Genomic DNA, 22,660 nt, shown 5'->3' with positions numbered 1-22,660 from the left:
GTTTAAACATATCCAATTCCGCCTTCCATATGCTTTTGTTTTTCATTATGCACAGGCTTTTGGCGCCTGGTGAACGTTACACTGCGGATGCCTGCGAATTGGCCGATCAATAGCAACATGTGTCGCATATGATACCCCTTTTGCTGCCATCTTTTATTTTTATTTTCATTTTCATTTTCATTTTCACTTTTATGTTTCTCACCATCATGTTAAACATCATCTTGACGCATTTTTTCTGTTGGACGGGCAGGTGGAAAGCCAAAGAAGGTTGGCAGTGTTCACAGTCCTCCGGGCGAGGGTCAAGTCAAGCAAGCAATGGCATCCTTTATGCAACAGAGCTACGAAATATTCAACAGGAACCTTTTTCAAGGGCGTGGGCTGTCAGAAACTTGGTTGGCAACCCTGAAAAAAAGGTGTTTTGGGGCATTGCCGGAGGACAGCTTGGGGGCGTGGACCAACTCCAGGAGACATAGGCAGACATGCCTACCAAACATCTCACCGCCTAGGAACTTGAGAGAAACAGTCATACCCAATGCTGGTCGATCACAGCCGACTCAGACTCACTATACGGCTTCCCGAACTAACCTTTGCGCGTATACATGGACTGGAGCCACGGCTCGTAGTCGTAACCGCGGCAGGGGATGACCTCTCCTCACGACACAATAACAACGCGCGTAGGGAAACCTTTTTGAAGGGAATCTCTTCCTAGGTGCAAATTTATTTTTCACTTTGGTTTGACAAGGATGCCGGACACTCGCCCTCGTTGAACCGGTCGCCAACGACCGCTTAGGTGCGGGTTGCTTTCCGGTCCCTGGGTCAGGATCAAACCAGGCGGCACAAAGCCACTGGCAAGCAACATTAGCAAGTGCGAAGCAAAGTTAGAGGCAGGTCAGTGACGCAAGGCGGCCAAAGGCAAACGATTTCTTGGCCAAACCGATTGGGGGAATGTGGTTATGTCACCAATGAGCATGGTGGTCAGGTTGGGTACAGTCAGGGAGTCTTTTGATTTTCGCATTGAACATGTTGAGTGCATCTAGCCACAAGAAGGCGGAATCTTGAGCTGGATTATTGGAAGGAAGGGAGGGGCAAGGTACAGGCCAGGCGGATTCGAATTCGTAGCAAAGTCTGGATGCAGCGTCGCGATGGCAGGGTTGCAGGGTTGCGGACGTTGCAACGGTGGGTCTAGCTGGGAGTATTGTTCGTTCCATTTCTTGGGAGGAGCACGGAATACACGTATGGCGAGTGGTGAGGTGTCTTAGCAATAGCATATGAGATGTATAATAATGAACGGGTATGGATGGATGGATGGATGGACGGATGGGTGTGAAGGTTCAGTTCATAACTTTTGTGGTGCAACTGCGACTTGGCTTGGCTGGTGGTACTAGACCATGAAAATGAAATGTAAGCCGGGGGTACGCCCGCCCTACTGTAGGGAAGTGACCGGGGTCAGGAAGAAGTATAGCACCAGACCACATCCAGTCTGCGAGCTGATGTCAATGGAAAATTTTCAAATCTGACGACTGGACTATACTTTGTGGTTCGGATGCCAAACTCTGTGCTCCTGGTGTGAAGCGCCACATGATGAATCAGCCTTGCTTCTGCATCGGCAACCCCATGCCACTCTGTACTGAAAAACTTAAATAAGTGCCGGGGCACCATGTAAATGCCGATACGGACGAGTTACACTTCTGCGGTGAGCAAAGATTTTAGTTTTCGCCGTGAATCCCTCGTGGTCACTTATGGCGATCCTCACCATGGGTTGCCTGCCCACTTGGACGGCCTGCTAAGCCACGGGCTATATAATACCACACATATAGGCCTCATAAAGAAACGTTAGCGGCGACAACTCCGAAGACTTACGTGATCGTTGTACTGTAGGTTCGCGCCATCCTAGTATACTGGACTATTCCATGTGGTGGGGATTGTTGATCTAAGGACTAGTGCTTGCATAGTCGGTTGTTGGTTGGACTGATGCAGAACGAAACCATGTGGACGAGATGGAGTGAGGTGCTTAGCGGTTGATGAGGATGGTGAGATTTTGGTAACTGGGATGAATGGATACTGTGAGGCTGTGAGGCATTTAGTTGGTGTTTATGTTGAATTATGGCAATTATGGCGAGTATCGTGACATGATGCACTTTTGGGAAAGACTGGCTATCCTTTGGGTGGTGAATGACGCCCAGGACTGCGGATGTTGATTGTATGTTGATTCAAGGTTGTGTCTTCGTGGCCTGGTATGTTTTCTCCAGATATAACAGTTCATTGTATTTGAACTATCGGTTCAGACACTGCGTCAGATTGCGAGGTACAGGACACAAACGATTTAACAGCATTGAGGAATCAACCAACTTGGCTTCAGCGTCTGGTTCAACATCGAATCACACCAGTGTAGCAGCAGTCACAATTCCCGCATCACATCCAAGTGTCATCATATCAGTTCCTATTGCTTGCCACGCCGGACGGAAACCGCTATGGTAATGCATCTGATGTACAATGTTACAAATGAAAAAAAGGTTCAAACACATGGTGTTTGTCGCCGCCGTTACATCCCCCAAAGGCCAGGCAACAAAAGACGTTTCCACCTAGACCACCCTCATCCTGCATGGACTGAAAGACGTCATCTATAGCCAGGCGGAAACGTCCTCAAGTCTATTTTGCTCCCCATACCAATCCATCTATCTGTTTCTTCGCTCGTACACCGTTTTCTCCGATTAGATTTCATTTCAGCCGCACGTCGAAGTCAAGCCTGGGATTGTCCTCCCTGTTGATCATTTCTTGCAAACGTACGTTTCGCTTAGTGGTGAGCGCCGGTCTCGCCGTGGTATCCGACAATCTTGAAGCGGCCAATCATCTCACCGACGGTGAAGAATCCGATGCACTCGGCAGCAACGACACCGCCGGCAATAAGCTGAGCATTGCTGAGGTTGCGGGCCTGCTGGAGCATGTTCTGGGGGGACTGGAAGAGGGAGCCGTTCTTGAAGGATCTCCAGAGAGTCTGGTAGGTGTTTTGGAAGGTGGCGACGGAACTATAGCCACAATTCTCCGTTAGACTGCAATTCCGAATCCATCATCTGCGAAAATTAAGAGACAACTTACGGAGGGCTCATCTTCTGGCCCTGGAAGACCAGCTTGGCAACCTCAGCGCCAACCTTGGAGTAGTACACGACGAAGGGGGTTTGGCCTACACAAAACGCCATTAGCAACCCGAACAATGCCTCAATGCCGTCAAGACGAAAGCGCCTGCAACGGCCGCACGCACAGCGAGGCGACTACTCACGCTCAACGAAGCCAATGAGGCGACCGGTCCGGCCGCCAATCTTGCCCAGAGCATTACCAACACCTCGGGCAGCGCCGGCAATGGCAGGGCCAGCAGCGCTGGTGACGCGCGACAGACCCTGCTGAGCCTTGGAGGCAGTCTCCTTGGCAGCGTCGGTGGCCTTGCTGGCGGCGGTGCTCTCGAAGCGGCGAGAAGCCATCCGCAAGGCCGGCGAGCGGATCATGGGGCGAGCGAGCGACATGGGCATCTTGGTCGGTTGTCTTGAGCGTTGCGCGGTGCGAGCGGGGGTCCGGGGAAGGGAGGATGAGATATTCTGCTCGCGAAGTCGAGAGTGAGACGACGAGATACCTTCCTGTGCGGATTGGGGCGCTGCGTGGAGGGCAATTGATGGCGAGAGGACTCGGTCGGCTGTTTCTGCTGAGGGAGAAAAAAAGCTCGGGAGAATTCGTGAGGTGGTTTCCTGGGCCGATTGGATTGGTGGTTGCTTGGATGGTGGCGCTAGTCCGTTTTTGGATGGCCGTTGGCTCAGGCACATGTTTGGGGATGCACCGAACGGTTCAAGTATCTGGTGCAATTATGTTTAAGGATGACCTCATTTTTGTGAAGTTTGAAAGTGTACTTTCGGATATGACCTCATATGTAAACGAAATTTCTTGCAGTTTGTGGTGTTGTCCTGTGTGAGCGTTCTGAGCTGTGAATCGAGATCGTGTCCCTTGGTACCTCTGCAGAAGTCGGCTTCAAAAATCATGTTGTTGGCCGTAAGAATTGACAAGTGTTTACTAAAGCTAAAGCTCAGTGGAGTCTTCATAAAGAAAACTATAGGCTCAAATTCGGATATTGCGGTGACCCAATTACCAGTCACTGTACCTTGGTTTCCAGCACGTCAACATCTGACAGCCCAGCACTATTTCACAGCGAAGAATTGATATGATACTCTGGAGGACCTCGTATGCTGGGAGTGTTGTGGGATTCTTTGGCTAATATTAGAAGGCTGATGTTACTATTTCTTGGTATCATGCCAGTATTGTCTCTGAGACCTTTGTTGTTCCTCTTATAGTGCGTGCCTGTTGGAAACCTCCTTTGCCCGTGGCGCAATAGGTGAATGGGAATACAACGGACATGCGACTGGCTTCAATTCCCGTCTTCTAAGTTGACAACCACTCAAATTCAATAGAGACATGTTCGAAAGCACTCTTCAAGTACCTGTGCGGTTTGTTCACCCCACCTATCAATCCCCTCATTCATCTGTTACACGAAATCACTCTTCAACTCTCACACACGTCCCAAGCAAGTTACCCAAACTGTTTTCATGCTATATTCCTAATGTAATAAAGTGCTACAGGAACCAATGTCACTTCATTCAGAGGTCAGCCTCAACTCCGAAACTCACATCGCTCTACTCTACAATCCATGCAATATCCCAACCGACTCATAGTCTAGTCAAAGCTCTGAATCTGCACCTTGATGGCCCCGCTCTTGGGATCTGCCGAAGTCTCAAATGCCTTCAACGCATCTTCCAAGGGAAATCTGTGCGTTACCAACCTCGACAGATCAATGACACCGCTCTCCACTAGTCGAATAGCCCGTGGCCAGGTATTGCTATACCGATACTGCAACTGGATGTCGACTTCGCGTACGCTAGCACGCATAAAGGGAATGGTGATTTCGTTCTTTCCAACACCGATAATGAACACTTTGCCGCCAAACTTGGTTGCCCAGATGGCAGCATTAATGCTGCTTTCCACACCGGTACATTCCATCGTCAGGGAAGGCTCAACTCCATTGAACGATTTAACAATAGCTTTTGCTGTTTCTTCGGCAGAGCCAGGTTCAATTTTGTGAGTAATGACCCGAGGGCAGAGTTCCTTGGCAAAAGCGAGTCTGCTCTCCGAGATGTCCGTGACGACAAGCGGGCTTGCGCCGCCAGCAGCGCAACACAGCATGGTAACCAGGCCGATTGGACCAGCACCGCAGACCAGTACCGGATCTCCGAGCTGCATCTTGGCTCGTTGCATTCCGGCAAGAGCAACGCTCAACGGCTCAAGAAGGGACCCATTCTCATAGGACATGTCGCCAATCTTGTGGCACCAAACAGCTGGATGGTTGACATATCGGCGCAATAGACCAGGCACTGGCGGTGTTGACAGGAAGGCGACGTTCTCGCAGCCGTTGTAATGTCCCGTTAGGCAGGGCTCGCAGGCATTGCAAATGATGTTAGGCTCAACTGCTACGCGGTCTCCAACTTTCAAGCTGGTCACTGATGGATGCACCGCAATGACATCACCAGCAGACTCATGGCCCAGAATATGGTCACCTTCTACAATCATGGGCCCAATGCAGCCTGCATGCCAAAAGTGAACATCGGATCTGCAATTTTATGTGTGAGTACCCTTGTTGTGAACAGCCACAGATACCGTATATCAGGTTAACCTGAAATGAAGACTTACCCGCAAATACCAGTACTTCGAATAGCAATCGTTACCTCGCCAGGCTTCAGGTCCGAGCCAGCCGAAACACTCTCAGCAGTAGGCCCAGCCTCACTAATCCACAGATCGTGTTTTGGGTTTGTATAAACACCAATATTTGGTTTCAGAGAGAGACCGGTGCCATTGGCATTGGTATTGACGGCTGCGGGGGCCATTTTACCGACAAACTGGTATAAAGAAAGGACAGTATTCCGTCTTGGTTGTTCTTGGTGATCTGATCAAATACGAAGAAAGTCGCTAGGCTTCACATTCGCCTGAACTACTTTGTCGGTAGCAGAAAGAAAGTTGCAAAGAACGAAATCGAGGTCGAGCAGCATTTTGAGACGGCGCCTTGGTGGCAAGCTAGAGGCTTTATTCATCTTCAAGCTCGGGCAAATTGCCGGTGCTCCCCGCACGCTCAAGCCAAAGTTACTTGTGAGGTCTTGGTGGAAGTGGGTTGGAGGTGGGAAAAGTGGCACATCTTTCTTGGATGGACTGGATGGACCCCTCAAATTGTGTGCCTGGTGTGGGGGTTTCCGTTGGAGAAAGTGCAACCCGCCGCGTAGTTTCCCTTCTTAAAGTTGGCCTCAAGTTGCCGCGCCAATCACAGTCGTCATCTGACCAAGCGAAATATGAATTCATTCAATTTGATTCTACGACGGGCGCAGACGGACCATCACGAGACCCTTTTTGACATTGTTGCTAGCGAGATCCGTGCTTGATGTGCAGGGCGGGATACAAGCCGCCATGAAGAATATCACGTACGAGACGATTGTCCGATACAGCCACCGCCAGCCACTGCAGATTGACATATTATCCGGCACGGTAGGGGTGAAACAACCTGCAAAATTTCCCAGCTCCTCGCTTGAATTAAACCCGAAAGAACACCCCTGATAAGGAACCATCCTGGCAACCAGAAAGAACAAATGCGGTAGGAGAATAACAAGGCGACAGAGCTCCGTCATGTCGCGGATCTTCCGTGGGCCAATGGAGCTACATAAATGGAGATGGAACTGACTCGAATTGGCAGTGTCTATTCCAACATGACGGCTAAAAATCCTTTCCTGCAGGTGGAACCCAGGCCGAGAAACTACCAGGTTACTCCGGAAGAATAAGCATCATGTTTCCCTGGACTTGCTTTCCGAGCTTCCTTCCAGTTGGTAAGTCTCGGCTTTTGGGATATCAGGCTCTTTGCACCCTTATAGCCGCTCCAATGGGAAATTCTACCGCCGCACCGTCTTGGCGTTCTAGATGATGCTAATCTAGGTCGAGATCCACCCGATCGGAGGACCAAATATTTGTCAACTTGGCAAGATGACATGGAAGGTATCGTGTAATAAGAAAGTATTATCCAGATTACTTAAAGTCAACAATCGGTCATATGATGCGAAGGGTCTTCATGGTAACGGATTTTATGCCGCGTTGACCGACTTGCAATCTTACAGGAGCGGTTATGACTTTCCTTGAAGATTATCACCCGTAACATTTAATGCTGCTAAAGAGTTCTTAGAGTTGCCATCGATAGAGTACTGACTCGGCAGTTGAAATTCGAAGGAGTGTATAGTCAGTACCGCGTGCACTCACATTGCACGAAACCAACATCGCAGTGAGCTGTTTGACATGGCGCGTCTCCATGATGTCTACCCGCCACGATACATATCTATCCATTGGGGGGCGGCCTGTCCAAGGAATGTATGTAGCTTACATCTCGAGTTGTTCGTTCGACATTCTTTGGGAATAGACACATTACAAGGATGCCTTACCAAGAGTTGCTCCTCGGCGTGTGACTTTCCAAGAACTGGACAAACGGAGATGATATATATGCGATGCTTATAATCACAGTTTACAAACTCTTGTATGTACATGCAATGTTCAATCTGCAGTTGTCAGTGTCATAGTAGTAGCAGCTTAGTGTAAACCATGTTCATCAACAGTACATCCGTGTGACATGGAAAGACGACGAGTACACACCCAGAGACCCAAGCCTGATACTTGCAGAATATTTGCAAGCAACTTGCTAGGAAGGCAACGGCATCATCTTGAAAGAAGATCCAAGATCTCACATAGGCATCAAAATGGTGTACTGAGATCTACTAACATCATTCTAATGGTTTGTTAACATTGTTCTAAAAAGTAACTCAGGATATACATGTAGCGTGAAACAAGCGTATCACCTCTCAGCTCAAGCCATATTGTTTCGAAAGCAGATCGTGAGGAACGTTTCAAACGTGAGGTGGTCGATTTGCATGAACTGCGATCTACGTTTCTACAGTGAACACACGAGCGAAGATCACACCAGCAAAATTCCCCGGCGTACCTGAAATCTCACACGCGTAAGAGTCTTCTGTTTCAAGATTTCTATATTTAGTTACTGGCTCTTTCGACAGTTGCAGATAATGAGCACCACGCTCACATAATCATGGCATCGTTTTCTCATCTCCTACGCTCTCTCATTCAATAAGTAGGTCGTCCATGAGATTTTAGCACACTAACATAGATTTAAGTTTACAATTCGGAGAGTAGAAGCAGATGCGTTTGACCTACTAGATGATTTCATATTCTGCAGTATATTCTTATTTCCCCGATTGTTAGTGTAACTCCATGCGGGCAGGTACACGCTGCCAGGCTCTCATTACTATCATGTGCCTCATTCCCATGCCAACCAGTTTCTTGCGGTTCTCTTTCAAATTCAACCTGCCCAACCAACACCGATCTCTGATGCACAGACATCAACCAATCAAGTCCGATGGGTGTTTCTCTAGGTCCTCTAGATTCAAGTGCACTGGAGCAGCCTCCCAGAGCCTCCGCCATTTGTCTTCTAAACTGAATTCACAAAGATCGGGCAATGAGTTCGGACTTTGAAGCCCACCTGTCTCTTCTACTTCGTTTCCGTCGCTTGCCTGGTCCGTTCCTGGGAGTGAGATTGCAACGCAATCTACTCTTACTTCCTCTCCCAAATTTAGTTCCGGAATGTCACGTTGGCCTCGCGCCAAGTAGATTTCGCCGAAAGGATGCTGAACGCTACCCGTGAGGGGAACATTTCCCCAATGCCCAGGCAAAATAAATGCGGCTGAATTCCGTTGATTTGGATTGAATGGAGTCATTTCCAATGCCCGGTGTTTTAGATTTTGTTGAATGTCTCCTTCATGAAGACTGGACGCATGTTCCAGAATGTAGCTGGCCTTCGGGTGGCGACGGAGCAGGATGTAAATATTCTTCCAAAAAAAGTCGGCCTCCTCGATACTTTGAGACAGTACTGTGAATGGCATACCAGTACCGGTAATGATCACAACGAAATCTTCAGTAGAGTCCTCCGCCTTTTTCGGCCTTAGAACCAATGCCACAATCGCACAAGCCATGGTAGAGGTGAAGGCGTTCATGCAGGGATCCCATCTTTCTGGCGGTATTGCTTGAATAACTTTAAGATCGTCCGCAATATGGAAGTATGTACCGAACACCCTTAACCTGTTATATCGGAGGCTTTCCAAATTGGAGACGTTCCGGGGAATGTTAATTCTTTGCTGGATTAAACAGTTTTTGGATATCTCCGTGTCCAACGTGTTGTCGAGCCTTATCCCGCCGTCTGAGGTGACATCTCGAACATAAGCTCGCTCGCCAACCTTCTTCAAAAGTAATCCTACAAGGCCACCCTCCCAGCTGGCACAATTTAATTGCAAGACGAGCTGAGAGTATGGTAATTCACTAGCTCTCTTCTTCGTGCCATGTTGATGATGCTCCAGGAGACGAGTAGTAATTTGCAGGCCGTTACCAGTCAAAGCAAAGTCATCGGCCTCCTTGATGTCACTTAGGGGAAATATAGTACGACACCACGCGAACTCTGCTGGTGACCGTGCGAAAGCCCCACGACAGGTTTGCACATTATCTACAGGCTTCCAGGCCAAAACACTTAAATCCTGAGATTTCTCCAAGATTGCCTCTTGCAGTCTGAGAAAAGAATCAGTCCCTTCTCCGTACAATAACGGCATATTGACCTCGAATAAGCCTAAGAGGCAATATGCTATATCCTCCGGCTTTGTGGTGTGGCGAGCAGAGGCCCAGGACATTCTCTGGGCAACAGAGAATTGCGAAAGTTCCAAGGGCTCGTCTGTTAGACGCATTAGGACTCTTTCGTCAATTCCAGTGATGTTCGATATCTCAGTCTTGAGTGACATCCTACTACCGATTCTCTCCCAGGAAGCATTGTAGAAAAAGACTTTGTCTGGCGCAATAAGCTCTTGAAGTGTCCAACCCCGAGTGAACCATATGCACTGCGATATGTCAATGTTAACTTGTTCGGCTTTCTCAAGGTCGTGGAGGTAGACACAGCATATAGCAGACTCTTGATACCAACGGAACATAGAATTAATCGATTCCGACAATTCTGCGCTGCTATTTTTGTCGATACAACATGTGTCGACCCAAGCATATCCGAGATTGATGTCTTTCGCAAGATGGCACATCTTTTGGATCTTTTGATAGCCTGGTTTGCTTTCCACAGTGCCCCGGGCCATATCTTGGAAGGATACCTCCTCACCATCTACCCATTTATGAGATAAAATCGCATATTTTGGAGCTGCCGTTCCCCAAAACTCTTCCAACTGCATGGTCTCTACATTGATGAGCCACATATTTGTAACTGTCGCTGCCTAATAATCAGAGGCGCTGGGAGCGATACGGTAAGTTGGCCGACAAGGGGGAAGGCAATCTCTTAGTGTCGTGGCCAGAGGGCAAAGTGTCCAGAGACGAGGTTCGGATATCAGTATTGTGAGGCCTTCGAAAAATCGAATTCGGTGGGTAAATGACAATCTGGAGGTTGTCAGATATTCTCTGATCGATCTGAGATTGATCCGACTGTTATGCCATATGACACCGTCCCCAATTATGATAATAATAGCTGCGATGCTCATACGTAGGCGCTAGAGCTGTAACCACTAATGCGTAGCATACAAGGCTCAGGTGCGGGGTAAATTTTATCCTTTGGACCAAGCAGGCGGAGCCTATTAGGCAACCAGACAATTCCTTACATACTAGGTATGTATTCACTGGGAGACCTTAGCGCCTCTGCGGGGTGGCGCAGGGGTCTCGTGGTGCTTGAAACTTGGAGTAGGATTTCGGTAACGCGGTTTGGGAACTGCATGTGCCCTCAACACGACGGCGGCGAGTTTTCACCACAGATATATCGCTTGAAGATTCTGAAACAGCGCAAAACGAACGACGAAATAGTACAAATATAAAGAATCAATTTTAAGACCTGTCTATCAATATAAGTATAGAAGTACTGGGATCAATGGATAGATTTTGTTTTTGTTTGTTTATCTTATTTTACGTCCTGCGGCATCCCATCGGCGCAAAATGACAACATTGAAGCTAATGGAGAGTCCATACCCGGACTAGACCATAGACTCAGCTCGTGGGTTTTCCAGCACATAGATTAGTATTTGACATGGGAGAAAAAAAATGGAAGTCCATTCCGTGCTTTATAAATTGACATCGCTGCGGCATTTATCCGGTATCGCTTTCGTAGTCAGACACTGACTCTCACGCCCATTCTGTTGCGCATTGCTGCCCAAACGTTTCCAAGCCCAATCACTGTAGTAGGTACCATTGAAGAGAGAAGTCACCCGAGAAATTACGGTGCTCGCGAAACCAAATTACCTTTTACTTAACCATTATCTTCACCATTGAATCAGCTACATTGAATCGGCTACAACCCATCAGCATCCACGATGGAGGCGTATCGAGTCCCAAATAACGACTTACCTTGGGAGCTGCATCGGGTGGACTATCCCGGAAGTAGGACTGCCTATAATCCTGGTGATGGTTTTGTAGCCGGGGATTTAATCAAGAAATACGAAGAAAGTGATCAAAATGAATTCAAGCAGGACGACATTAAACAGTTCACATGGAGCTACCGTAGCCCTCTCCCTTTCATTAGCCTCTTCTCTGACCTGGAACATGCAGAAAATTGGGGACTGAAGGAGCCCTGGCGCGACCCCTCAATGTCATCTCCTCGTGGGAACTGGACACTGTATGCTATCGATACAGAACTGTTGGTCGGTGCTACTGTTTTCAGATTAGCAGAACTGGTATAAAGGCTCTAACTGCATATCCCAGAGAAGGCCCAGCAACACATCGATGGTGCGTACCTTGGCCTTCATAGAATCCCCGCTTCATCTATTATTAAACACCGGGGTTAGAAGGACATCATAAATGGTAAGTAGAGAATATATTGTTAGGGGTGTAATAGTGGCTGATTCGGAGTGGATAAAGAAGATCGGTATTGGGAGCGGCGGCAATTGCAGGAAGACCAGCAGTATGACTATCTGAACGGCTGTTCTGATAACGAGCGTAAGGCATCGGGCTCAGTTTGGGTTGCTAATTGTTGCAGGGAGCTACACTATCGCTGAGCCTTCGCGTCGGCACTCCAACAACAACGCAGATTGTAATAGCCCAAATATTAATAGTAATACGAGGTTTTATACTTTAATAGTACCAAAGCAACGTCGAGTTGTCGCTAAAACTTCACCTTAAGATTGGCAGTTAGCGCCAAGACAACAAACCCAGAATAAACCCCAGATTACGCCGCCGGTAAAGATCGGCCGAGAGCCCAATCAGGGGTACAGTATTACAACCACAACATACATCTTAAATAACTCTCCCCAAGTCCATATAGATCAGTCGTAATAAAATGTAAAGCAATCTATGCAAAGAGATAATAAAGACTACACAAGACAAGGAATCTTACTAACTTCATGTTCTCATCTCGCGCCATTTCCAACGAGCCGTCAGCACGGCCAATTCCCAAAGCCGACTGGTGCCAAAAGTTGACAGCAGCACACAAAACACAATGCATGTGAAATTCACCGCGCCGAGGGCCATCCACATCACCTTGTCGGCACAGCCTTGTACGACATTCTGGATAACACATCACACTGAAACGGAACTCAGTACAATGTGGGAAAGCGATGCAGAGAAGGAAACACTGTCTGTTCTTGGCAAGAAGGGATCTGAGACACAGAGCAAGCCAAGGCGACGCCACGAAACGCCATTGATCGTCAGAGCCAGAATCTGGGGAACTTTAGCCGTGAACACTCAGTAGAAAACGCAAAACTTGTTACAGTTTATGAGAAGGTCGGCTCTTTGGGTCGCGCCAGGGGTCATTGCTCGTCATGCAATGCATTTTGGCGGCGAATTTCTGCAACTCCTCAATATCCCATGAAGTACGGAGTAGTCTTGTACACATGCCACTATGATGCTAGCTTGGTCCTTCAAATCGAATAGATGTGGTCTGTTCTTAGATTCGGTTTCTTCGTCCTCGGCTCGACTACAATCGCTGCGGACAGTAAACCCGTACCACATCGCTAATGCACAATCTGCCAAACAACAATGACCTCATGTTTTGTGCTTGCCGTCCATTACTGCGAGCGCTATTCCTTCTTCGCTTCCTAGTGCAACGAACTACGCATCCTGCACAGGGATTGTGCTCCGTTCGCAAAATGGCTCCGACGTTGGTCTGTGAGGAGTGGAGAGATGGTGGGCTTGATGGCGGGTTCCAAGTTTGCTAACAAAACTCTGCTGGTATCACAAGTGGTCAGGACATGTCAGAGTTTTATTTATGATTTTATTTTATTGTCCCTTCGCCATGTCGAAAAAAGTTCTTGGGTATACCTAATGTATCGGCCGATTCACTGTGAGTGTGTCACAGTCTCCAAGCATCACTCTGCCTGCCGATGTCCCAGAAACCTCTGTTGAGCCAATCCGTTGTATCTTTACACCTTATTCATAACAGTCGTAAAATTGCACAAATTTTCTGCGCCAATGCCTATCCCAGTATGCCCTACAAGAAGACAGAAAGCAAACGGACGGAATGCCTTTCTGTCCCGTGTTGTTTTGTGTGGCTAAAGACAACCGAGCTCCTGCTTGCGCTGCATAGCTGGTGTTAGAAGCGAAAAGATGTATACCAAACGCCGATGAATGCTGTGAAACTAAAAGAGATATAGAGAGTCGCGTCTGTGTCCTCGAGAGGGCAGAGAGAGAGATGGTTTATTCCCCGACGGAGACGACCACGTCGCCCTTGCACTTTCCATATGAACAGCATTCCGAAGGGTCCATTCTGCCGTTGAGTATTGCGTCAACTTTCATCTATAGGCAAGTTAGTAGGAAGTCCGGTTAGAAAGAGGACGAAATAAAGAAAGGGCAAGAATTATCTGCTGCGTACGTCTGGGCATGGACCTGAGGGACCAACGGGGGCTGCAATTGCAACCATTGCAGGCGAGAACACCACCGCAGCTGCGAGAACGGATAAAAGCTGCATGATTGCCAAGATGTAAAGAAAGATGACATGTAATGAAATGGGTTCGAATCTTCCAGTGTTTCGAAAGCAGATATTCCGGCCGGCGGCGTAAAAAAAGAAGATCGAGCGGCAATAAGAAGAGCTGAAAGTACCAGGATTTGAAAACGGCAGTTGGAAGTGACAGAAGACGGAGCGTATAGCCAAAACCAGGGAGGACTGCAGCTGAGGCGAAAGTGAGGAAAGAGTGAGGGTCGATCTCGTAGACAACTTGCGGGGTGACTGCCAGGAACCATGAACCATGATCCAGGAGGGTTCGGATGGTACTTATGGCCGGACCTTGGAAAGCATATATACGAGTAGAGAGAAGGCACACCACATTAGTCGTGTAGCCATTGAATGCAGCCACATGCAGTGAGAGATCGTCTCGGATCAGAGACAGGGGGCCACAGGAACGGGCAGTGGATCGAATTTTGTGCACATGGACAAGAGCTAGCACCTCGACGACGAATCCGAAAGGCAGTTGAGCGACATCAGCGAATGGACTATGACGCCCATGGGTAGCAACGAGCTTGAACGACTGGAATTTTGCGTTCCACGAAGCGACCAGAAGACAGGGTCTGGGCGACACTGCCAAACCGCCAAGCCTCCTACCCAAAGTCGATGTTCGAATTGTGGAGGGGTGCGGGTGATGGCCGAAATACAGAAAGCTGACGAGCAGTCCAGGACAATGGTTCAAATCTTTTGCAGGCCTGGCTGGCAGGTGGATCGTTGAATTGGTGCGTCCCAGACATGTTGGAATTATGACGAGTTCTGGTGTCGTGAGGCTTCTGACAGATGGGGACGCCAATACGAGTAGAATTGTTTGAGTGTGGCCGAGGCTTGAAACTCAAAATCGTTTGATGCAGAGTTGCAAGAAGGATTGACGAGAGGCTCGGAATGCTGCTCTGCCCCTGCGTGCCCCTGTGATCGGCTGGTTGGGGCCAGGCACGCAAGACGGGGCAGGAGCGGGCCAGGAGCAGGGGTTGTCAAGCACCTGCTGTCGATGTGGCTTTTGGGTCTGGTGGGCAGACAAGTCAGCTCACCAATAAAATGGACGCATTGTTGAAGAAACAGCCCTACCACGTTTCAATTCTGCCTGTCCTGAACATGTCTGGTCTCTGGTCTCTGGTCTCTGGCCTCTGGTCTCTGGCCTCTGGCCTCTGGTCTGGTTTGGTGTCATTCCTCGGCAGGCTTGCTCCTTCAGCATGAGGACTGGATGCATGGTTCCTTCCCGTCTTATGCGAGTCTGGTACTTTCTGGTGCTCCTACTCCCACGGTCTGTCTCTTCAATGCATGCTGCATCTTGATCATCCCCGCACAAGCTCAACTTCACCCTTACAGAGCGTCATATTGCATGCTTCGTCGCTGACCTCAATTCATTCAAAAGTTTGTGACTTTTGTTGCTATCATCTCGGCGGAGCCTCGTTTTGGCCCAACTAATACACTAATTCAGCCACCTCGGATGGCAGCCCGTATTACGACAGCCAAGCCTTGTTCCGGGCAACCGAACCCACCCAAATATTGCCTCCAAACGCGGAACTGTCATCATTCAACGCTATGGCAATTTCAAAATCGAGCCATGTTATCATACTGCGTGCCTCAGAACCTCTCCCACCTTATCGTCACTATCTTTTCAAACCTGTGCCACTTTGCACTTGGCTCATTTCGCCCATGACGTCGAATCATCTAGCCGTCGCTCTCGCCTATTCTCGTCATACAGAGGCTCCGGAATGGCCCATTGCCAGCCCCTCGACGGACCCAAGACATATGTCTCAAGAACAAGCGACAGCTTTGTACTTGAGCTGGCAGCCTTTTGTTCGAGACTTGGCGTCTGTCGCAGAAATCCATTTAACTTCCCCCACATACGTGGTGCAAGGGAGGTGGCACTGGAATCGCAAAGTCGATCAGTGGTCGCAATGGTCGCAACAGTATTGCGCATTCAATCCTTGCTGCGTACACCGTAACTTGTATTCCGTATCTTCAATTGTCTCATTGAAGCAGTTCATTTCGATACACTCCATGCCTCAAGTCCAACACCGCCCAGGATCACCTGACGCGAACCCCCTTGACAAACGACCGCGATGTCACCGGGATCAGCTACACCACTGTTCATGGAACTCAGCAGCGCGACTCTTCGGGGATTGTTCTTCGCGATTTGCCACACCTTGATGCGCTGATCGTTACTGACGCTTACACCAAGGATGTCGCCGTTGTGGTCAGCGTGATCCTGTAGTAACAAGGCAACACCATTGATTGCTGCGGCGTGAGCTCTTCGAACAATTCCACGAGACGCAAACTTGTACCCTGTGCTACCGGATTCATCCTTGACCTCCGTAATTTCCGTGTACCCAATACCATTATCGTCGCCTCCTGTCAATATTTGGATATCGTCGCCGACTCTGACCATGTCGAGGCTCTTAATTGTGCTCTGATGTACTTGAGCGGCAGCCCGTAGTGTAAAGCTTCCGACTCCAGAGCCCTCCATTATCGTATCCCACAGACAAACATGTCCATCTGTTGAAGCCGTCATTATCCAAAGTTGTCCATCCTCATGGGAGAGATGTCTCAGCTGCGTGATGCAAGCGCCGGTGTAGAGCCCGCTGGAGATTAACGTGAAACTCCCGTCATCCCCAAAATCATACGTCTTGACCATCGAATTAGAAAAAGCCAAGGATATGACGACCTTCCCCCCCTCAACCCTCCTAGACACATCAAAATCCATGATGCGCAAGTCTCCTATCGGACTCTTATCCGTAAACACGCCCTCACACACAACCGCCAGACCAGCATACGCAGAATCCAAAGTCCGAACTCGCCACACAAAAAACTCCTCATTCCCAGCACTGCTAAACAGATAATCATCCTCAAACCAATGTAGTTTCTGGATCCCCGTTACATGTGCCTTCATACACGCCAAGTACCGCATCTGCGGCCCATCCCCAGCAACATACTCCCATATCCTAATCGACGTGTCTTCAGCTCCCGACGCAACATACCGCTTATTAGCGCTCAATGCTCGAATCTCACGGCCGTGCGTGCCGGATCTGACTGTGCGGTACGGCACACGAGCCTGCGAGTAGATGCACAGCTTGGATGTACGGGTGTATGCGAATCTGTATCGTTCGGGTTTCGACAGGTCGTGACTGAGGCGAAATGTGCGGTGGGCGCCGCCGCAATCTACGGTGGCGAGTTCCTCTCTCGTGGACTCGTTCCAGATAACGAAGTCTTTGCTTCGGAAGCCGTAGAGGAGGAGTTGTGGTTTGGGGGATGTTGTGAACCATGCGCCTTCTATCATGGGGCCGAAGGGGAGACTCGTCTCGTGGAGGAGGGTGAGTGTGAGGCTGGGGGTCCGATGGACTTCGTAGATTCTGTATTTGCCGTCGCGGCTTGTGGCTAGGATGTATGACTTTGAGTGTGGGTTTTGTGTTGGTGGCAGGGGAACGATGCAGGTGATTGCGTCGCGGGATCGGGATGCTATATCTAGAAGGGGCTGCCATTTTTTGTCTTTGAGTGAGAGGACGGATATCCAGCCGTGTCTGGAGCCCATGATGAGTAGTTCGTCTAGTCTTGTGGCAGATATGGCAACGAATCTGGCGTCGAGGTTTGTAATTGCCTGCTCGTAGAGGAGGTCTCCTGTCGGCGAGAGGGTCAAGTACCGCGATGATGGAGACCCGTGTAGATGAACCAGTAGTTCGATGTTGGACGTACAGGAGAGTACGTTGACATCTGTGACTCTGCCTGCCACATCCCCCACGAGCTTGATTTGCCGGTTCTGAAAGAGGAAGACCTTGCCGTTGGTGGTTCCTATCACGGCCGCATCGCGACCTACTTTCCGTAGGGCGTAGCATAATTTCAAGTCTGCGGCGATGTCCTCACCTACAGGGACTTCTTCCCATTTATGCTGTGACAATGTGCCGAGGAATACGTTCCCCAAGTTCGTAATGGCAAGTAGATTGTCATCGAGGATAAAGTCATACCGACTAATCATCTCACGAGCACCAGCGGAATTCGACAACGAGTGCAACAGATCAGGCACATCTATCGTCAATACCTTGGTGCCGGCTTCCGAGTCACCCTCCTCTTCTTCAATGAAACTGATCTTGCTGTCTCCGCCGCCGGTAGCAATGCCAATTCTCCCACGTCGTACGTCCAGCGCTCGTGCCCAGAGATGCTTCCCATTGTGTAGCGGATACGTGTGTCGGTGCGAAATAACACCCGACAATGGCGTGTCTGCACCGAGAGACAATTCCCATCGTTGTGTAGTGGCGTCTTCTCCGAAGGAATATAGAGGGAGTTTCTCGTCGAGACCATGTCCCTCTTCGACTGCGAATTTCACACCCCAGATGCGAGAGGCATGGCCCATTGCTACCGCTACGGGAACAACTTCTCCGTCAGAAGTAGTCTGCACCTCGTCATACCGCTCTGCTGCTTTGAAGCCCGTTTCCACGGCCCCGTTAAGCGTAGATTCGTGAGGTCCCTCGTGTTCACTGATGTCCCATACTCGTATGGTCCGATCATCACTACAGCTTGCGAGGAGGCGCACCGGCATGCCGTTTCGTGTCAACTCTGGAGAAATGTCGACTCCGTAGATGGATCCCTCGTGACCGCGGAGTACATAGAGGGTTGTGTGGGAGGAGACGTTTGGGTGATATTTCCAGACTATGACGTCGCCGAATACGGTTCCCGCTGCGACGAGGACACAAGTTGGTGATGTCCATCGCAGATGGGACGCGTAGAGCATTGGTCTGGATGGTGAGATTACAGCACCGAGAGATAAGGTGCGAGTGGCAGAGTCGTATGTCATTGGGATGACTTCATTGTGAGCGGTGGCCAAAGCGGCGAGTGATGAATCCCATGGTGATATGGCTGCGTCGTAGATCCAATCTAGAGCTGTTGTGGTTGCCAGAATCACGGGCTGTTGTGCCTTATTGAGAGGGTTGCCGTCCAGGAGAGCCAAGTATGATGCTCCCCATATGAGGATTCTGCTGCTGGAAGTGGTTTCATCCTTATGAACCCGGATGCCGTGCACAGGCTGGTCTTCAAACACAGATATCCGAAAGATGGGTGGTTTAGTGCCACTGGCAGCACAGTCATATATGACAAGGTCGCCATCTTCGCCAGCCAAGATGTATCGTCTGCCAGTTGGTGTAGTGTAGAACGCTACAGACGTAATGGGCACTTGAGCAAGTTCTCTCGTGAGCTTGATTGATCTCTTAGCCTATATCTAGGTTAGATTGATGATTTGTGGGTTGTGGATGAGGGACATGGAGGGGATAGTACGGTGTCAGGCGTCTGAGCCATTGTTGCGAATAACCTTCATGAGAGCGCCATGAGGAGTTTATATGAGTAAATTTGAGATAATTCACTTTGGGGCACAGGACAGCGGCATATCAATGAGGAGTTCGTTATAGGACGGTGTTTGACCTGGCGGAGTGAGGTGGTGGGCCAAAATTTTCATGGATCCATAAAGTTTGGTTGGTATTGCAAGTTGCTACTTAGGTATACTTGGCGTTACTTCAGGAGTTGGACGTGCTGTGAAACACCCGATTTAAGATAGGACTTCTACAGACAATTATCAGAATGGAAATATAGTATTACGAAACAATCTAGTTAAACGGACGAAAAGAAGCAATGTAACCAGCATTTCACTGTCGCGATTTACAACACGTCGTGGTGGTAGCCACCACCAGCTCCAGCTCTTATCTTATCGCAAAACACTACTCCATACCAAAACATCACCAGTCAACTTCAAGCTTCACCTTCATAACCGCAACCACAACCACAACCATGTCTCTCCGCAACCCAAGCCAGCTCCTCCGGCGAGCAATCCGTCTCGCCACCCCAATTGAACTGTAAAGCAACCCCCTCTCCCCCAAAATCCCCAAGCTAACACACACAACGCAGCCGCCAAACCCAACCCCAATCTCGACGCTTCCACGCCTCTCCCCCAACCCTCAAGAAGCGCAGAATCGCACCCGCAGCAAACTCACCCTCCCGACCAGAAGCCCCCTCCGCAACAGCAACAGCCCCCGACCCCGAAAACCCACTCGACTTCACCGCGCTGCTCGCATCCCTCACCCCCCACGACACACACTTCAAAGCGCAGCTCCAAACGATCCTCCACGGCGGCCGCTTCAACCCCTCCTCCCTCGGCGCGCTCAGCATCCCCATCAAATCCCCCGCCGGCGAAACAGAAACCTTTCCCCTCCGCGAACTCGCACAGGTGGTCCCCCGCTCGGGTAGGACGATATCCCTCCTCGTCAATGACAGGGAGTACGTCAAGCCGATTATGAGCGCCGTCCAGGCCAGCCGCGAGTTCAACCAGCAGCCACAGCGGTCGGAGGACAATGATTTAGAGTTACTGCTGAGGGTTGAGCTAGAGCGGAAGGAGGAGCTCGTGCGCAGGATCAAGGACACGACGCAGGCGTGGAAGGACAAGGTTCGACAGGCGAGGAGCAAGCATGACAAGGTGCTGAAGGCGTGGCAGAAGGATGGGACGGTGTTGAAGGATGTGGTGAGACGGGCGGAGAGGGAGTTGCAGAAGGTGCAGGATGGGAAGATGAAGGAGGTTGAGGGAGAGGAGAGTGCTGCGATTAAGGGCCTGGATAGGAATTGAGGAGTTACTCTGTGTATATTTGCGGGTTGGGGTGTGTGTACAATATGGGGGAGAGAATAGGATTAGTAGCTACAATGTTTTATTCAACTCTATGATACATAACTATACAGTCGGCTACAACCTCATGGCGAAGCAGAAGCGGCAGCCTTCTTCCCGCCCAGCAAAGAAGTCAACTTCTTCTGAAAGGTCTCCACGTCTTTCCGCGTGTACGTCTCGGCCCTCAAATGCCAATTTCTAGAAACGCCAACGGGATCCTGCTTAAACACCATCTTCTCATGCTCCCCCATCACCGCCTTCTTAAACACAACCTCCCTGACACTCTCCTCCGCATCCTTGATAATCTCGCCCTCCCCCTCCGTCCTTTTCTCCTGCAGAAACCGCTCTGCAGCCTCCCTCCCCTTTCCATCAGCAAAGAACCGCAGCCCATCGCTCTCCAAGTCTTCCGCATAGCTACGCGCCTGTAAATCCTGCGGCACACCCACCGGATCCGCTGTCCCCAGCGCACTCAGACTCTCCAGCACAGTCGCCCGTCTGCCCGTCTCGGTGGTAGGCGTGGCCGGTGCAAATGGCGACAATGAATCCATCGTCAGGGAAGGCTTATACGTGGTGGTCACGCCAAACCTCATATCCTTGTCAAACTGTTCCTCATACGGATCCATGACTTCATATGGATCCTGTCGCTTGCCAAACTTTTTGTCCTTGTCCTCGTCTTCTTTGCTGCGCGGGCGGCCCTTGGCTCCTCCCCTGCCACCGCGACCACCACGCAGGGCAGATCCCCGTCCGCCAGAGGGACGAGAGAATCTGTTACCGGTGGGTGATTGCGTACGAGGAGGTTGACCCTGCGGAACGGCGCCGACTTGTCCTCTGCCGCGGAAACCGCCTCGTCCTCGTGATAGACCCCTGGGCAGACTCCTCACATCAATGACTTGGGACTGGGAAGCCGCTAGGGGAGACGAGCGCTGTGAAGATGTGTTTCCGCCTCGGGGAGAGCCCCTTCTCACGAGGGAATTGATTTCATTTGCAGCGGCTTTCGATCGTTGGCGGACTGATGGTGCCGAAGGGGGAGGCTTGGGGGAAGCTTCGTCTGCGGCGAGCGATTGGGACGTCGAAAAGTCCCGAAAGTAGTTTTTCAGCGCATACCCGGTTCTTTGGACATCAGGCCTTGCTCGGGTGCATACCGAGCGGAAGGCTTGGGGATTCATTGTTGTTTGGGACGTAGATTTGGATATGTAGAGGTTGTGTAGAGCTTGGTGGTCAGGGACAATTTTCTACAGCGTTGCCAGATTAGGTAAGCGGTCTGTCATGTCCATGTCCATTTTACCATACAGCCATCATGCGAATATCACCATTGTCATTCAACACACCTACTTGCATCATATCCTAAACACACAAATGTCAAATCCTGTAAATGTATATTATGAGACTGGTCCTGGATCGTCCAGTTACAAATATCATATGAGACCTAGGCAACGTATTATTACTCCAAACTCCTCACTGCAGGCATCGCCCTCTCGGAAAGGGCCAGCCACAGCGGATTTCCACCTCGTTCATGTAAATGCATTCATTGCCAGCCCTGTCATTGGGCAAATACCATGTGAGAAAATTTGTACAACAGAGAGCCAGATGGCGCGGCCGCCTATTCTGCCATCAACCGCCTTTCCCCAAAAGGCGAGCAAAACAAAGTGTCTAATTCCCAGCGTGAATCCCAAAGCCTACATCAATTCATTCCATTTTCATATCAATCGCACACTTCAAGAGTTGACCCTGCTTATACTTCGCCAGGGGTCATTGACATCAATATAAACACTGCGCCAGGTGGATATTACACCAATATGAGACCGTTCCAGGTCCGTGGTGCAAAACCACTGAATCAAACGCCCGGATAGAAAGAGGGGGGATGACACCCCGTCGTGTTGTATGGGATATTACTCCCACATAAGGATAGTAGTTTACCTCTCTTGCTGTCTAAA

At 49.8% G+C, this 22,660-nt stretch overlaps 8 protein-coding genes across 8 annotated transcripts; 2 read left to right on the top strand and 6 right to left on the bottom strand.

Moving 5' to 3' along the window:
- Positions 1–956: 956 nt before the first annotated feature.
- Positions 957–1,268, bottom strand: VFPPC_17817 (hypothetical protein; the record flags this gene model as incomplete). Its single annotated transcript, XM_022429498.1, has 1 exon — positions 957–1,268. The coding sequence occupies one exon, from the start codon at positions 1,266–1,268 to the stop codon at positions 957–959; it is 312 nt and encodes a 103-aa protein (XP_022285448.1).
- Positions 1,269–2,794: 1,526 nt separating this feature from the next.
- Positions 2,795–3,524, bottom strand: VFPPC_16084 (mitochondrial F1F0-ATP synthase, subunit G; the record flags this gene model as incomplete). Its single annotated transcript, XM_018293837.1, has 3 exons — positions 2,795–3,026; positions 3,097–3,181; positions 3,278–3,524. The coding sequence occupies 3 exons, from the start codon at positions 3,522–3,524 to the stop codon at positions 2,795–2,797; spliced, it is 564 nt and encodes a 187-aa protein (XP_018144038.1).
- A 1,189-nt stretch (positions 3,525–4,713) lies between these two features.
- VFPPC_08438 (xylitol dehydrogenase XdhB) lies at positions 4,714–5,918 on the bottom strand (the record flags this gene model as incomplete). The annotated part of the gene is made up of 2 exons (XM_018287152.1): positions 4,714–5,644; positions 5,725–5,918. The coding sequence occupies 2 exons, from the start codon at positions 5,916–5,918 to the stop codon at positions 4,714–4,716; spliced, it is 1,125 nt and encodes a 374-aa protein (XP_018144037.1).
- A 2,553-nt stretch (positions 5,919–8,471) lies between these two features.
- On the bottom strand, positions 8,472–10,346 carry VFPPC_08437 (het domain-containing protein; the record flags this gene model as incomplete). Its single annotated transcript, XM_018287151.1, has 1 exon — positions 8,472–10,346. The coding sequence occupies one exon, from the start codon at positions 10,344–10,346 to the stop codon at positions 8,472–8,474; it is 1,875 nt and encodes a 624-aa protein (XP_018144036.1).
- A 2,243-nt stretch (positions 10,347–12,589) lies between these two features.
- VFPPC_08435 (hypothetical protein) lies at positions 12,590–12,841 on the top strand (the record flags this gene model as incomplete). Its single annotated transcript, XM_018287150.1, has 1 exon — positions 12,590–12,841. The coding sequence occupies one exon, from the start codon at positions 12,590–12,592 to the stop codon at positions 12,839–12,841; it is 252 nt and encodes an 83-aa protein (XP_018144035.1).
- Positions 12,842–16,076: 3,235 nt separating this feature from the next.
- On the bottom strand, positions 16,077–19,375 carry VFPPC_08433 (WD repeat-containing protein; the record flags this gene model as incomplete). The annotated part of the gene is made up of 2 exons (XM_018287148.1): positions 16,077–19,292; positions 19,355–19,375. 2 exons carry the CDS (start codon positions 19,373–19,375, stop codon positions 16,077–16,079), a joined length of 3,237 nt encoding a protein of 1,078 aa, XP_018144033.1.
- Positions 19,376–19,861: 486 nt separating this feature from the next.
- Positions 19,862–20,690, top strand: VFPPC_14404 (ribosome recycling factor domain-containing protein; the record flags this gene model as incomplete). Its single annotated transcript, XM_018292173.1, has 2 exons — positions 19,862–19,926; positions 19,979–20,690. The coding sequence occupies 2 exons, from the start codon at positions 19,862–19,864 to the stop codon at positions 20,688–20,690; spliced, it is 777 nt and encodes a 258-aa protein (XP_018144032.1).
- Positions 20,691–20,812: 122 nt separating this feature from the next.
- On the bottom strand, positions 20,813–21,892 carry VFPPC_08432 (hypothetical protein; the record flags this gene model as incomplete). Its single annotated transcript, XM_018287147.1, has 1 exon — positions 20,813–21,892. The coding sequence occupies one exon, from the start codon at positions 21,890–21,892 to the stop codon at positions 20,813–20,815; it is 1,080 nt and encodes a 359-aa protein (XP_018144031.1).
- Positions 21,893–22,660: the final 768 nt, after the last annotated feature.

Source organism: Pochonia chlamydosporia, chromosome 4 (genome assembly GCF_001653235.2).
Source record: "Pochonia chlamydosporia 170 chromosome 4, whole genome shotgun sequence".
In the NCBI taxonomy this organism is placed as follows: domain Eukaryota; kingdom Fungi; phylum Ascomycota; class Sordariomycetes; order Hypocreales; family Clavicipitaceae; genus Pochonia; species Pochonia chlamydosporia.
Note: the sequence above shows the minus strand (reverse complement) of the source record. Positions and strands in the feature narration are given on the sequence as shown.